At 45.4% G+C, this 16,080-nt stretch overlaps 1 protein-coding gene and 1 non-coding gene across 2 annotated transcripts in view; both read left to right on the top strand.

The window, feature by feature from the left end:
- Positions 1-3,046: 3,046 nt before the first annotated feature.
- TRNAS-AGA (transfer RNA serine (anticodon AGA)) lies at positions 3,047-3,128 on the top strand. The gene has a single exon. It is a non-coding gene; the product is annotated as a tRNA-Ser (tRNA).
- A 177-nt stretch (positions 3,129-3,305) lies between these two features.
- The window catches only part of HS1BP3 (HCLS1 binding protein 3), a 64,871-nt gene continuing 52,096 nt past the window's right edge, over positions 3,306-16,080 (top strand). The window contains exons 1-2 of the mRNA XM_083178605.1: positions 3,306-3,436; positions 10,324-10,489. Of these exons, the coding sequence (XP_083034731.1) occupies positions 3,411-3,436; positions 10,324-10,489 (192 nt within the window). The 5' untranslated portion in view covers positions 3,306-3,410. The remainder of the gene's footprint in view (positions 3,437-10,323; positions 10,490-16,080) is intronic.

Below are 16,080 nucleotides of genomic sequence, written 5' to 3'. Positions count from 1 at the left end.
CTATTGGTTAATCAGGCACCACCCAGAACCCTGAAACCCTGCTACTAATTCTCTCTGTCTTCATGTCAAAGCAATGCAATAGCGACCTGACGCCTCAGCTGTGAGGATTATTCAGCACCCAAGCGGTTAATGGGAATTACTTTGCTCTATTTGTTTTTATTTTTTCACTTCTTAATGGCTTAGTAGGAAAACATATTTGCCAACGCAGCCGTATTTTTAACCCCGGTGTACCTGTTGCTCCGTCTTCATGCTGTGACTTGGGTGGAAGGGTAAATATCACAGTCTGTTTTCAGCAAGAGACTTTCCTCCTACAGCGAGCACACCAGGGTATAAATAAATTCTTGCCCTTAGACAGACTTACCAGAATAAACATGAAGGTGTCAGGTGTTTTATTAAAATAAATGGAATGTTTACATGGGGTTTCTCTAGCTGAAGCTTTCTTCAACCTTTCCCGCAGGCAGGAATGCCAGGGACGCTGCAGGTGTACGACCAGCCTTCAGCCAGACCATAAGGGTTGGACTGGGCAGCCAAGCTAAATAGACGTTCTGCACAGTAGTTGCTTAAACTGTGATCTCAAGACCCAGCGAGCCTATTATCTCTGATACCATCGGAGATTAACATAACTGCTGAAGGTTAGTGTTTATTTAGTGCGGAATCAGGCGGGCCCGCCAGCCGCTGGCAACCTATTGCATTAATGTTGTTACAAAATCTTATTTGGGTAAGTGGGAATGGGTTCTCATAGCTCTTTACCTTATTTGATATATAAAAGGAAGTATTTGTGGATATTATGGTCTGTAAAGAGTTCAAGTAACATTGGTTTCCTTATTTCTCAATGCAAAAATATGCCAGCCCATTAGTATAGATACACTATACCAATACACTGCAGGATTTATGTTTAATTTTTAAACAGAGATGTGAAATCGCTAAGGACTGGACTTTCCCAGAGGTCAAGGCAGGCAGCAGTTAAACGGAGCAGGAAATTCCCAGAGGTCAGGACAGGCAACAGTTAAACTGAGCAGGAAATTTCCAAGAGGTCAGGATAGGCAGCAGTTGAGCTGAGCAGGAAATTTCCGAGAGGTTAGAATAGGCAGCAGTTAAACTGAGCAGGATATTCCCAGAGGACAGGACAGGCAACAGTTAAACTGAGCAGGAAATTTCCAAGAGGTCAGGATAGGCAGCAGTTGAACTGAGCAGGAAATTTCCGAGAGGTCAGGACAGGCAGCAGTTAAACTGAGCAGGATATTCCCAGAGGACAGGACAGGCAACAATTAAACTGAGGAGGAAATTTCCAAGAGGTCAGGATAGGCAGCAGTTGAACTGAGCAGGAAATTTATGAGAGGTCAGGACAGGCAGCAGTTAAACTGAGCAGGATATTCCCAGAAGTCAGGACAGGCAGCAGTTAAACCAAGGAGGATATACCCAGAGGTGAGGACAGGCAGCAGGCAAGAATAATTAAACTGAGCATTATCAAACATTAAGAAGACCTCAAATGGATACATACATCTCCAATTTGGTGAATTTGTAACTAGGACATGGGTGTGGTAGGCATGACTGTGATTTATGGGCACTATTGTATTGCTGCATGAACCCAGAGGCACATGCACTTTACTCTAAACCAGTGGTTGCCAAACTGTTTGCCTAGGCACCGTGTAGTACATCCTAGCGGAAATTAAAGTTCTAGTTACTATATTGTACATCCTGATGGAACATATGGGTTTATTTACTATATAGCACATCCTGGCGGAACATAGGGTTCTAGTTACTCTATAGTACATCCTTGCGGAACAGGGGTCTATTTACTATATAGTACATCCTGGCGGAACTTAGAGGTCTATTTACTATATAGTACATCCTGGTGGAACTTAGGGGTCTATGTACTATATAGTACATCCTGGCGGAACTTAGGGGTCTATTTACTCTATAGTACATCCTGGCAGAACTTAGGGGTCTAGTTACTCTATAGTACATCCTGATGGAACTTATGGGTCTATTTACTATATAGTACATCCTGGCAGAACATAGGGGTCCAGTTACTCTATAGTACATCCTGGTGGAGCTTAGGGGTTTATTTACTCTATATTACATCCTGGTGCAACCTAGAGGTCTATTTACTCTAGTACATCCTGGCGGATCCGGATCTGGTCCGATCCCCCCTTCCCTCTCCATCTCTACTGGGCAACAGCAGCACACAGGTACAGCATGTGCTGTGCTGACAGCAGGCTCAGTATGAGCCTGCTGTCTGCACAGCACATGCTGTAGGTGTGTGCTGCTGCTGAGGGTGGGGGGACGGGACAATAACACTCCCCCCTCGACTTTAAAGTGTGTTTTCACCCCCCTAAACTTTTTTTGGGGCGTGACCTAATTGTGTAATGTGACCACGCCTCCCAAATTAAGCCACACCCCCAACATTTTACCGGGATCCGGCATACCTGTCGGCTTCCCTGGGTGCTTGGCCCCTCTCCACCCCCTGATTCTGGTCTTTACCTATTGACAATGGGAGGCACTGCTCTTGTTGCTCCCACCCCCCCCCCCCCCCCCCAAAAAAAAAGAAAGATTAAAATAATATCAAAGAATATACTTATGACAGAATATGTGTCTGAAGTATATTCTCTTTGAATTATTTTATTATATATAAAAAGGGAGGCACTGCCTCCCCTGACTGCACATCCCTGCTGGGTGAACACTGCATGCCAATTTCTACACCCAGTATATACTGGCGGCAATGATGATGGGCTGTTATTGTGTCTCAAGCATGTCAATACACATGTTGCTTTAGTTTAATACAATGCAAGAATGGGGTCATCTTTCCATTCCCAACATGTGCTCTAATTAGTTGTAAAAATAAAAGTTGCAGCATTTAGTGATTTAAAAAAAAAAAAAAAAAAAGATGTCTTCATTTGCAAAGAGGCAGCAGCAAATGAAGTATTATCTGCTTACACAGGTGTATCAGCCATATGTGTGCACTGTTTGTGTTCACTAGCACAATGCACAGAACGATCCATGCACTACTCATAAAATTCGCTCAGCAAGAACTGACATCACCGCTGTAGTCGTGGCCGAGTGGTTAAGGCGATGGACTAGAAATCCATTGGGGTCTCCCCGCGCAGGTTCAAATCCTGCCGACTACGGTTCTTTTTTTTATTTTTTTGTCTTATATAAAAATTGTTAAAAAATAATAAATGATCCTATTTCTCTGTGGCTCATTCTGCATTTCCCTTCTCAAGACATTTTGCAGCCCGGCAACACAATAAGAGACGGCGGACACAGAACGCAGCGTTTGTTTCGTTTTGCAACACTGTTTCTATTGGAGAATAAGTGGGAAGTGGGAAGTGCAGCAGCCGGCCCCCTGGTATCCTGTCCCGTGACTGGCAGCAGCCCCGGCGGGGAGGGTGATCGGCAGGGTGATCACCATGGCCGCCCCGGTGCTCACATCCAGGTCAGTGTTCTGATCCACGGCCCTCTCTGCGTGCAGCTGCCTCACCTCCATCTGCTGACTCTGTGCCCCGGCCCAGCTCTACACAGTGCCAGTCCCCACCTCCTCCTCACTGTGCTGCTGGCTGTGCTGTGTGCTGCTGATAGACTCTGATCACTAACATCCCACTGATTACCTCTGTGTACCCTATGCTGCTGCCCAGCACTATACCCAGTGCCAGTCCCCCACCTCCCCCTCACTGTGCGCTCTGACTCTGATCACTAACATACCACTGATCACCTCTGTGTACCCTGTGCTGCTGCCCAGCTCTATACACAGTGCCAGTCCCCCACCTCCCCCTCACTGTGCGCTCTGACTCTGATCACTAACATACCACTGATCACCTCTGTGTACCCTGTGCTGCTGCCCAGCTCTATACACAGTGCCAGTCCCCCACCTCCTCCTCCATGTGCTGCTGCCAAACTGTATGCCCAGTGCCAGCTCTCACCTCCTCCTCACTGTGCTGTGTGCTGCTGACTGTGGTGTGATCACTAACATCCCACTGATCACCAGTGTGTACCCTCACCTGTGCTGCTGCCCAGCTGCATACACAGTGCCAGCTCCCACCTCCTCCTCCCTGTGATGTGTGCTGCTGACTGTTCACCTGTGTGTGCCCTATGCTGCTGACCAGCTGTATAGTTACATAGTGCCAGTCCACCACCCCCTCTTGTGCTATATGCTGCTGACTGCTCCACCTGTGTGTACCCTATGCTGCTGACCAGCTGTATACAGAGTGCCAGTCCACCACCTCCTCTTCTATGTGCTATATGCTGCTGACTGCTCCACCTGTGTGTACCCTATGCTGCTGACCAGCTGTATACAAAGTGCCAGTCCACCACCTATATACAAAGTGCCAGTCTATGCTGACTCTGCTCCACCTGTGTGTACCCTATGCTGCTGCAGTTTTATATATTTAAGTAACATCCCATGTGAAATAGAACTCCACCCCCACCCCCTTAGGATGCTGTACAGGTAAATCCGTAGTTGGCATTTCCAATTATACATATAAATGGCTGCAGAAACAATACAGGTGCATGTACCAAAATAGATGAAAACATATAAATCACATATAACCTACTGTATATAGGATGCTTCGAATCGATGTATTAACAGTCATTACGAGTGGGGGGGGGGGGGGGTGTCCTTGGTGATCCATGTGGTACTGGTGTGGGGGCCACTCGTTTGGTCCGACTGCAGCATCTTGCTAGTCTGCATCGGGGGTGAAGGTGTCCCAGAGATCTTATATCTGCCGGAGAGTTGGAGTGGGATGGTTGCAGCATTGGTCTCTGTGGTGGGGGTGGTGGTTGTGTCTAGGTCCACTTCTGTGTTGTGGCTAGGATGTGACGTTAGGTGAGGGCGGAAGTAGTTAGATGCCCTCACAGCGTTTTTTATTTTAAACGGTTCGCTCGCCATGCTTCAGGCACGGTGGCTTGCTTTGCTTGCCACAGATTTATATTCCCCCTCCAAGTATATGTGGAGTGGTTCTAGCCGCAACCCTGGAGTGGTGGGTGTAGTGGTGGATCCGTACCTGGCGGCCGCTTCCTCTGTTGGTGTGAGCCTCTGGGATGTGACCCTTCGACCTGCGCCGGCAACCGTTGTTGGGGGCAGCATTCAGTGTTGTGGCAGGCGCTTGCGGCTTTGAGCTGGTATACTCCTACTTACCCTTCCATCACTGTTCCCGAGATACCACATCTGCACCTGCCCAGCTCGATACCCAGTTCCAGTCCACTTGTCTGTGGGTGGCAGTTACAGTGCACAGAGTGGATTTATTAAGCTCGGTGAAGTGATAAAGTCTCTGGTTTTTATCACCGGCCAATCAGCTCCTACCTGGTATTTTTCAAACCAAGCCTCTAACTTCACAGGTAGGAGCTGATTGGCCGGTGATAAAAACCAGACACTTTATCACTTCACCGAGCTTAATAAATCTGCCCCTGTACAGAGTGGACCAGCAGAGAATAACTGGGTCTGAGTCCAGGGCCTGTGGGCTCCAGAATGCCTCTCAACAACAGTACGCCACACACACACTACATGGGATTATGTATGGCGGACATGAGGCCGTCGGTCATAAGACCTACAATGGCATCCCACTGAACAGAATAATGATGAGGGCTGAATAAGTATACTTACCCTCTTCCCCTAACCCCTCCCCTTACCTACCTACAGCCTAACCCAACCCCCTCCCCCGCAGTCTATCCCTAACCCTCGCCATTAGTGCCTAACCCCCCCCCCCCCTCCACATCATCACCCTAACCTCCTCTTTTTAGATATAGATTTTAAGTACAGTATGGGCACTATGCGCTGAATATGGTGCCTGCAGCAACAAATCACTAGAGTTACTCCCCCAGTAACAGAAACATAGATTAAAATATAAAGGGTAAGTGATTTTTTGCGCTGGACCTATTCCTAAAAACACCGTATAGTGAAAATAAGGTGATAAGTGAATAAAATAAAAATGTTAATACTCTCCTTGTGTGGAGTCTCTTCGCCTCCCAGGGGGCTTCTCCAATTTTTGATATGATGGAGATATATGAAAGATATAATATATAATATAGTGTGATATTGTCACAAAATTTTATTCATGCATAAAAATTTCACACAAAACATAAAACTGTGTATATATATCCAAAGCAACCCTGTTACTATATGGGAAACATTAAAATTGGAGGTTTACCAGAATCTGGATTTTTCTGCGCCTGTAGAATAGGTGGTGTAAATTCTCACGATCTACTGGTTCTCCGGAAAAACCATAGGTCTCAGGTACCCCAAAAAAATCCAGGTCTGGTCAGGCTCCTTCTAGTGATACACTCCAGGCTGTTGCAACGCGTATAGGGACCAAATGTCCCTTCCTCAGGCAGTATACTGGAGAGTGGCTCACTTCCTATATTTATACCTGTCTTGTGGATTACATCCAGGTCAATAGGTCGACACATCCTGTCATAAGCAATAATCTTAAATCTCTCAATCCCTACAAATCATCCAATGTCTACATAGGTTCCGCTAAAGATGGATATAACAAAGCTGTATTTCATTTTTTAAAACAATTAGAGTAAAACACGTATATCATCAAAGTCCTGCTCCTGGCTTCTGCCTCCGTACTTCCGGAAGCCAGGACGCAGGCTGTGGACCGCAGCGTACTACGTATACCCGGAAGTAAGCGCATATGCTGTGGACCGCACCGTTCTCCGTATGGACCGCATCGGAATGCGGAAGTGTTGTCCTGTATTTGCGCCCGCCAGTAACTCCGGGCTATGAAGCGAAAAAGGTCACCAAATAGATGTTCTAGCGCTGGTGCCTGCATCCCGTTTTTTCTTCTGTTGGAGTCACGGTATTCATGTTAAAAATCTGTGTCTTTTCTGGTGAAACGCACATCCATTTTGGATCTGGAACGCAAACACTATAGTGCGCATTGGAAAGATATCTTCACTCTTTAGGCTTGCATACATAGTCCTACCCAGATGGACCCCTGGTGTAGGTTTTCTGGAACCTAAAGGCTGGAGAATAAACTTGATTTAGACTTTATGATCTTATATCTCAACATGTAATAATATCTATGAATAGATATGAATAATTATAAAGTGCAAACCAAAGTGCATTTCCTTGAGGAAGACAAGGAGGAGGATAAAGTGAAGAAGTGCAAATAAATAGTTAAAAATATTATAAATCACTTAAAATTTGATGGGGAGATTAAAATGTTATATAATGGGTGATGAATAAAACTGCAATTATAAGAACCACTTGATTTCGAAGTCAGAGTTCAGGCCTTTTGGCATCAGATTTTTTAATTTAAAAATCCATTTCATTTCGGCCTTTGCCAACATTGATTCTTCGTTTCTGTTACGCCATGTGTTCTTTATCACCTCTATGGCCATGAATCTTGTGATTTGGTTTGTTTGGCAATTGTGCTTCTCTTTAAAATGATTCGATAGGGAGTGTGCTGTAAGGCCTTTTTTGATGTTTCTTAAATGTTCGCTTAATCTGGTTTTAAGTGCCCTACTAGTTCTCCCTATATATATGAGGTTGCAACTGCATTCGATTTTTAGAGCCTAGCCCTAACCCCCAACCCTAACCCTAAGTTCCCCTTAGTAGTGATACGGTCATTGGGTCACCGGCATGATGGTCTAAGCATTTAGGTCGACAGGGTCATTAGTTCGACATGGTTTTTTACTGTTTTTTGAGCCGACATGTGCCGACAGGCGGTATTTCATGCCCTACCATTCACTAGGGCATGGTGGGAGAATAAAAAGTGTGCCGAGTGTAGCGAGGCACCGTGCCCGAAGCATGGCGAGCGCAGCGCTACGTTTTAGTGTTTATGTTGACTGTGTTGACATTCCGGTAAAAAAAAAAGGTCGACCTTCCTGCATGTCGATCTTAACTCATGTTGTCGCTGGTGACCTAATGCTCCATACCCCCTTAGTGCCTAACCGAACTATTCAAGCCTTATTAACAGGTGGTCCTGCTTAGTACAAGCCCGGTGGTCACAGTAATTCAGTGTAATGGTGACTGCTACATGTACGTATGTGCAGGGCCGCTGTGCTGTAAGCGGGTGGGCTAATGCCTGCTGGGGGCGTTCGCTGCACGTCACAGGATGTCAGCCGGTGCCGCGTGCCTCAAATATAGGTGAGTCCAGACTGACTTATATTTGCAAACAGGAGAAAAATAAGTTAATGGTCGACGACTATTGAATGATTTTTGAACCGCACGATCCCGTTGGAACTATGTTTATGCTAAACACCCAATCGCATTGCGGCTGGGGTGTTCATGCGGCAGCGGGGGGCGGGCATTCGCTCCCTCGGCGTGCGGTGTTAGAGGGCTCGCTAAGCAGCAAATTTACACTGCTTCATTGTAAATCAGGCCATAACTGGAATTTGTGGCTGAAGGGACTAATCAATAAGGTTGAAGAGTCGTATGTGGCAAAACAGTTTGTCAAGCAGGGGTTAAGGAGATCTAAGCAAAATGCCAGAAACAGCAGTGGAGGTAATGTCCTTTATACATGGTCTGCGTTACCTTGCCATTGTCCCTATTGTCCTGCACTAACCTTTCCATTGTCCTGCACTAACCTTTCCATTGTCCTGCACTAACCTTTCCATTGTCCTGCACTAACCTTTCCATTGTCCTGCACTAACCTTTCCTTGGTGTTCATCCAGTGCCTGAATGTTACAAAGTATCTTCTGTCATCAAGTCATAATGCCTGGAGGTCCGCTTAGCTGGCGTGAGGAGGTTCAGTGATTGGGGAATTACAGAAGACTGGCAGAGTCCAGTGAATACTATTAAATCATAAAGGATAATAGGGGCCAAATGATATTAAACTATGTTGTTTGGGCCTCAAATCAAATTACTGCATCAATTTTATGTTCTCTGTTCTGGTGCTTTTGGTTCCAAAAATCGGTTATATTTCATGTTATTGTCCAAATGTCCAGGATTCTTATAATGTTCTTTACACTCCGTGCAAATAGAATGACAGAAAAAAAGTTTGTTAGACAAGTGACGGTTAAACCAATCAGAGGAGACTTGTAATGACATCACCAGTTGCCAAGCTCTGTCAAAAGAAAAAGACAGTGTACGGATCCCCAACACACAACAGGACTATAAGATCCCAGGGACATTCACATGTTCTACTACCAATGTAGTGTACCTGATTCTGTGCACCAAATGTCCTATTGGGGGTCTGTATGTTGGAGAAACAGGACAAAAACTTAAGGCAAGGATGAGGTCCCATCGCCACACAATAAAGGAAAAAAAGACACACTTTCCTGTGGCCAAACATTTCTGCAGCCCAGGACACAATCAGGATCATATGAAAGTGATTATACTAAAAGGAAATTTCAAATCACAAAGAGACAGGAGGATCTGGGAATACAAATTAATGACAACGTTTGACACCCTTAACACAGGACTGAATCTATCCGAGGGATTTATGGCCCACTACAACATCTGAGGAATCTGGCCCAGAGAGAATGAGGGCATCGGAGCTCTAACTCTGGCCTGTCATCAACTTAGAGACAATAAAACTTTCACACTACTTATCTACAAACTAATTAAGGACTCAATTTACAAGCTCATTCTGCTATTTTGTTTTGTTTTGATCTTAAGAATGTCCATCCATCACATCTTGTTCCCACTCTGCTGTGTATATATATGTGGTTCTTCACACACCTTGTTATACCATGCCTGAGGAAGAGACCTAAGAAGTCTCGAAAGCTTGCATTTTAACAACATTTATTTTTGTTAGCCATTAAAAGGTATCATATTTGCTAGATTGCTATTTTGTTTTTCTCACTGAGGAACAATAAAACTTTTCTTTTCAAGCTCTGTCACTGACTGATTAATTCATTTTCACCACGCTAGCATTAGAAATGGTGATATACACACAAAATACATTGAGGTTTATAGGGGAAATTAAGACGGTGGAAGGAAGTTGGTTTAAAGAGCTACAAAGAGGCATCTTTTGTGGGGTACATCGTCCACTCTAACATGGCTGTTTTTATAGATGGCAAGTGGGCACAATTGTTTGTCATTCATTGCTTTGTAGGTATTCTTTTAATGGAGGTGTGATGCAGAGGGGGGAGAGGGAGGGGGAGGATCACGGCGGAGGTATCGCCAGCAAAAGCTGGCGATACCTCACAGAAGCCTATGGGCTGCTTACCACGACCCGCCGCCACCCGTAACGGACCCCCACCACCACGCAATATCTCCTGCATGAGAAAATCTATCTGTGAACCATACATTACTGTACCGCTGTACTTGTGGCTGTAGCCTTGTCCCAACTGCCGTTGCGCCCATTGTGTAGTGACTGTCTTGTCTGGGGGTCAGTAGCAGCATTGTGACCTGGTAACATTGTGTCCTCTCCCCAGGCAGCTTCAGAACGATCACACTGCTCTTGACATGTGGGTACCGGAATATCAGGAGATCCGTGGCAAGATGATGACCGGACACGTAGAGTATCAGATTGTGGTGGTCACCGCATTGCCTGCTTTCAAATCGGCCAAACATAAGCCCGTGGATGTTGTACAGTTTGTTGTAAGTATAGATAGGAGCTGATCATGTTCTCTGGTTGTCTCAGAACTGCATGGGCATTACATTATGTATAAATGATTTATGGCTGACCAGGTGGCTAGTTGGGCCGCTGATCGGCATCTTGCTGTAATTATATTGGGCCTGTTTTTCTGTAGAGTCTCGGAGCTGTCCCATTGTTTATCTGACCCTACACAGAGCCCTACTCTACGAATGTGTGTCTCCTATAGGTAGACTTATCACAAGATTTTGATTCATTGACTTGAAGCCATTGGGCGTAATACAGAAAACAGAAAACATTTGTAATTTTCACAATCAAAGGAAGTTTAGAAGCAACTTTCTATTTTCAGTCCATGTAAGTTGAAACTTGAAACCAACGCGTTTCGTCATTAGGACTTCTTCAGGAGTATGTTCAGTACGATAGTAAATCCATTTAGGTGTGTTGGCATACAAGCTTCTGAAGTTCTTCATCAATTATACATACTGTTACTTACTGGAATAATGTCAAAGGTGTCCACAATATGGGTATACTCGTCAGGGCCGTTTCTAGACAATTTAGCACCCAGAGCGAAGGAAAAAAAATGCCCCCCCCCCCCCCCCCCCAATGAAATACATTACATGGTACTGCGGAAATTGCGCGCGCCGGAGGCGCGCGCCGAAATAGGGGGTGTGGCTTAATGTAAAAGGGGGTGTGGTTTAATATAAGGGCGTGGTCTAGCAGGAAGACAATTACCTTACATCACACATTTGCATCCTGCATGACCAGACATTGGTTACCGCAGGAATTGTCATTGTCCTCCCGCACTCAAATTGGCCGGCTGAAGGCCACACAGGGACTTAGTACACCTCACAGATCAAGGCCAAACAATGACAGGCTACTTAAATCATTATACACTATTTATCCGTGATGACAATTACACATTACGCCGCACACCGTGATGACAATTACACATTATGTCACACACCGTTATGACATTTACACATTATGTCACACACACCGTGATGACAATTACACATTATGTCGCACACCGTGATGCCCATTAGACCCCACACCGTAATGGCCATTACAAATTATGCCCCACGCGCTGCTGACGCACAACTGATGCCGTTTACTAATATGCCCCCACAGTGCCAGATATGCCCCCACAGCGCCACACCTATATACCCCCACAGTGACAGCTATGCCCCCACAGTGCCACACATGCCACCAGTGCCAAATATGCCCCCACAGTGCCAGATATGCCCCCACAGCGCCACAAATATATACCCCCACAGTGCCACACATATGCCCCCACAGTGCCACAGATATATGCCCCCCACAGTGCCAGATATGCCCCCACAGCGCCACATATGCCCCCACAGCGCCACATATGCCCCCACAGCGCCAAATATGCCCCCACAGTGCCACATATGCCCCCACAGTGCCACATATGCCCCCACAGTGCCACACTTATGCCCCCATAGTGCCAAACATGCCCCCACAGTGCCCAACATATGCCCCCACAGTGCCAAATATGCCCCCACAGTGCCACAGATGTATGCCCCCACAGTGCCAAATATGCCTCAACAGTGCCATAGATCTATGCCCCCACAGTGCCAAACTCACTGTTTCTGTGTCTCCCCCTGTGCCATCGCCTCTGCTGCTGCTTCCTTGGGGAGTGCTGCTGCAGCGCTGATTCCTTGGGGAGGGGAGCGGAGCGCATCGCGCTTCTTTCCTTCCCCTTCACTGTGTAGTGTGTACTTGTCTGTCCTGAGCCGTCGCCCATCAGCCATTCATACCCCGCGGGCTGGCTCCTTATTGGCTGCCAGCCCGCGAGCGCTGATAGGCTGACAGCCCAGTGACACACTAAGCGAGGGGGAGGGACAGACGCGCGATGCGTTCCCCTCCCCTCCCTCTGCTTGTGTGTGGACGCCGGGGAGGAGGCTGCTGCGGCGCCTGCGGCATTGGGTAAGCTGCAGGGCGCCCCGGCTGTCAAACAGAGGCGGACAAGCCGTGCGGCGCCCCGGGCTGCTGCACGGCTTGTCCGCCTCTAGAAACGGCCCTGATACTCGTATTGGTTGCGATAAAAGGTATGAGATAAAATGTTTCTCCACCAGCCAAAGTGGGTATTAAATCTAGTTCATGGTATAACCTATCAAAGGGCTTCTTACATGTGTTCTCTCTAACAACAGCTGTCAAAGTAAAAAGTAAAGCAGCCTAGACTATTTAGGTACTTCAAATGGAGAAAATAATTCAATATTATAATTTGAAATTTATTTGAAAACTGGAGCTAATTAAGCAAAAAGAAGATCTAATGCAAATATAGGCCTGCAAGTACTCGCAAAACAATCTTGGCAAGAAGGCCCCAGTGTTATTTTCTCCATTTGAAGGACTTTAGTAGTCTAGGCCACTTAGAATGAACTTTCATTAAGAATTTGTTTTATTCGTGATACCGTAGCTGGTCGTCATGTTTGAGACACATATATCTGATCAGGACTCTTAAATCTCTGGCAGTAGATTGACTTTCCCCCAGTGTAATTTACAAGCAGTTGCCAATCTCAAACCCAAGCCTCACTGCTTCCTGGTTCCCTGCCCTTGGACATTATTCTAGTTCACTCTTTCTGACAAAACCCTTCTTAGATGGACAAAACCATGTGCACTGCAGGTGGGGCAGATGTAACTTGTGCACAGAGAATTCGATTTGGGTGGGCTTTACTTCAAAGTGAGATCTATATTGCAGTGTAAAAATAAAGCAGCCAGTATTTATCCTGCACAGAAACAAAATGACTCACCCAAATCTAATTCTCTCTGCACATTTTACATCTGCCCCCCCTGCAGTGCACATGGTTTTGTCCATCTAAGAAGGATTTTGTCAAAAGAGTGAACTAGAATAAGGCCCCTTGTGCCTGCTGTGTATTTTTTTTTTTGTGATAAATAGTGTTGGACAAGTTTTAAGCTGTGTACACAGGGTGCAATATATTGTTCAGTGTCCCGCTTTCATCAGCGACTAGAGATGGTCGCTGATGAAAAGGAGACTGCCAGGGGAGCCGCAGGGGGAATTAGCTGGTCAGCATGCTCCTGTGACCAGCGACCATTAGGGGGCTGAACATGGGAGCGTGCACCCGGCGATTTATTGCCCACAGCACATACAAATCACTGGCAATATGGGGCCTTATTCTAGTTCACTCTTAGAGGCAAATTCCTTTTCAGATGGACACAACCATGTGCACTGCAGGGGGGCAGATGTAACCGGTGCAGATAGAGTTATTTTGTTTCTGTGCAGGGAAAATACTGACTGCTTTATTTTTACACTGCAATATAGATCTCACTTTGAAGAAAAACCCCACCCAAATCTAACTCTCTCTGCAAATGTTACATCTGCCCCACCAGCAGTGCATATGGTTTTGCCCATTTGAGAAGGAATTTGCCTCTAAGAGTGAACTAGAATAAGGCCCATGGTCGCTTAGCGACCAATTTGCCAGTGATATGTGCTTAATTTCGCCCCATGTGTACACTGCTTTAAATAGATGTTGTTAACCCAATTCAATCATAAAGAAAAAACAATTACTGGTTTAAAAAAAAAAAATGCTTACTTATTTAAGGGATTAATTGGTTATCATACATTTCATACATAAACCCTGGATTTAACCCATCTCAGAACCGGGACACTGGGCACGGGTTTAAATTAGGGTTTCATTAGTTACCCGTTTTCACACCTGGATGATGGATCCGGATTATTCCAGTGACCCGGTTCTTCCAGTTTAGGGTGTATTCTATCATGTATGCAAAAACGTTGAAAAAATTGAGAAACGGTCACATTTCTGACTAAAACACGTGGATCAATTAGTAATTCACCATGTTTTCTGACTGTTGGAAAAATCATCAGGGATTGAATACCGATATCCAATTTCCTGTGGTCATTGACCACACGCAATTGCTTCACTTGGGGCCAACCAATTACCCCTGTGAAACCAGCGCGTGCCATGCCTTATCAGGATTTTGTTTCACCTGCCACAGGCATATGAAAGGAAATCCCACGAAAGCAGCTCAGTTTTTTTGAGCGAAAACAAGGCTGAGGCCAAGGGAAACGCAGAGGCTTCTCTGAACCTGTATGTTTTTGGAAGTAAATGTATTTTTTGAGGCAACCAAATTAAATAAAAAATCAAGGAAAACATCAGGAAAAGTCATGAATAACATCAGTTTTTCACTCCCACTGTTTCTTCTGAGGTAATTGGGAACCCCCTTACAGTGGATGCTTGTAGGTGATGTCATCTTCAAGTGCTACTGTTTTATGGAACAGGGGTATCATGGGTAATGGTTTCACAGTCTCTGTAGCGAAGGTGTTGATGTCTTTCACTCATACACAGTAACAAGATGGCACCCCGCATGCACAGTAACATTACCGGCGGCCATCTTGGTGATGGAATGAAGACTCACCCCTGTAGCCATTTTGGAGACTGTGCAGTAACGCACTCCACATCTAACAGGTACTCTGTATAACAACACAAGAGCTAGCATATTAGAGCAGCTGCTAAGAACCAATTGACTCATTCTTACACAGTAGGGACTGAGCAGAGACTGACAGAAATCTGGCACGTCTCCTCACTTCTGAAAACAGACACATGGTAAAACAATGCAGCCTGCACTTTGCTTTTGGGAAATGCAGATTTAGCACTTCGCTGATGACAGTAATAAAATCAAACACTTCAGCACACTGTCCTTATTGTGACGATACGTTAAACGCTAAACCTGTAGAAAATAAATCTGGGCCCCCCCCTTCTTATCCCCGACACACTCTTTGAATTAGGATAATGTTACAATTATTGGCATTTTCTGCTTTATTTTGAAGGAGGCTCAAATGACATCAGATTGATTCCAGACCTTCCATAGCCATTAGTGTGGTAATGAAACGCGTGAAGCCATGCCTGATATTCAAACACACTAAATTAAATTATTAGTATCTACTTCTGGCAGGAACACGCACGTTATTTTCATTTGAATTCAAAGCTCCCATTGCCAAAAAGTAACGAGCTGTTCCCCGCGCCAGCCTGGGCGACCGCTTTGCAGGAAGACGCACTTGCAGCTTTTTTAGTCAAAATTGTTTTGAAATCGAACCATTTTATTTTCTTTGCTGGGGCACGTCCACCCGAACTGGCAAAAGTCAATGGTTCTGGGCCCATTTTCTCGGTTTTTGGCTAATTTTGTGTTTGGAGTGCTTTTAATTCAGTTCTGGATTCCTGGCTATCAAAGGAACATTCTAATGAAAGATTAGTTATTCTAAATAATATTTTCAGATGTTTTTTCCTGAATAACATAAGAACGAATAACTATTTTCCACAATAAACCAGCCACCGGGGACACTGTACTCTTGGAGTTATTGCATCTTGGCTAGGTAAGAAGACTGGTATGTGGAAGTATGCAGAGAGGTAGGGTTCTACTGGGGCAATCTAAAAGATCTTAGTATGTATAGTTTGGAACAGAGCAGGAAAAGATGGTACATAATGGAAACATTCACATATACCAAGGGGTTTAACAAAGTCCAGGAGGGAGATACTCTTCCGAGGAATAGAAGTATTGGAACACGAGGACATGCACTGACACTGGAGGGAGGTTAAGG

The sequence above is a fragment of the Crinia signifera genome, chromosome 3 (genome assembly GCF_055691185.1).
Source record: "Crinia signifera chromosome 3, ASM5569118v1, whole genome shotgun sequence".
In the NCBI taxonomy this organism is placed as follows: Eukaryota; Metazoa; Chordata; class Amphibia; order Anura; family Myobatrachidae; genus Crinia; species Crinia signifera.
The sequence above is the reverse complement of the archived record's forward strand: the minus strand, read 5'-3'. Positions and strand labels throughout refer to the sequence as shown.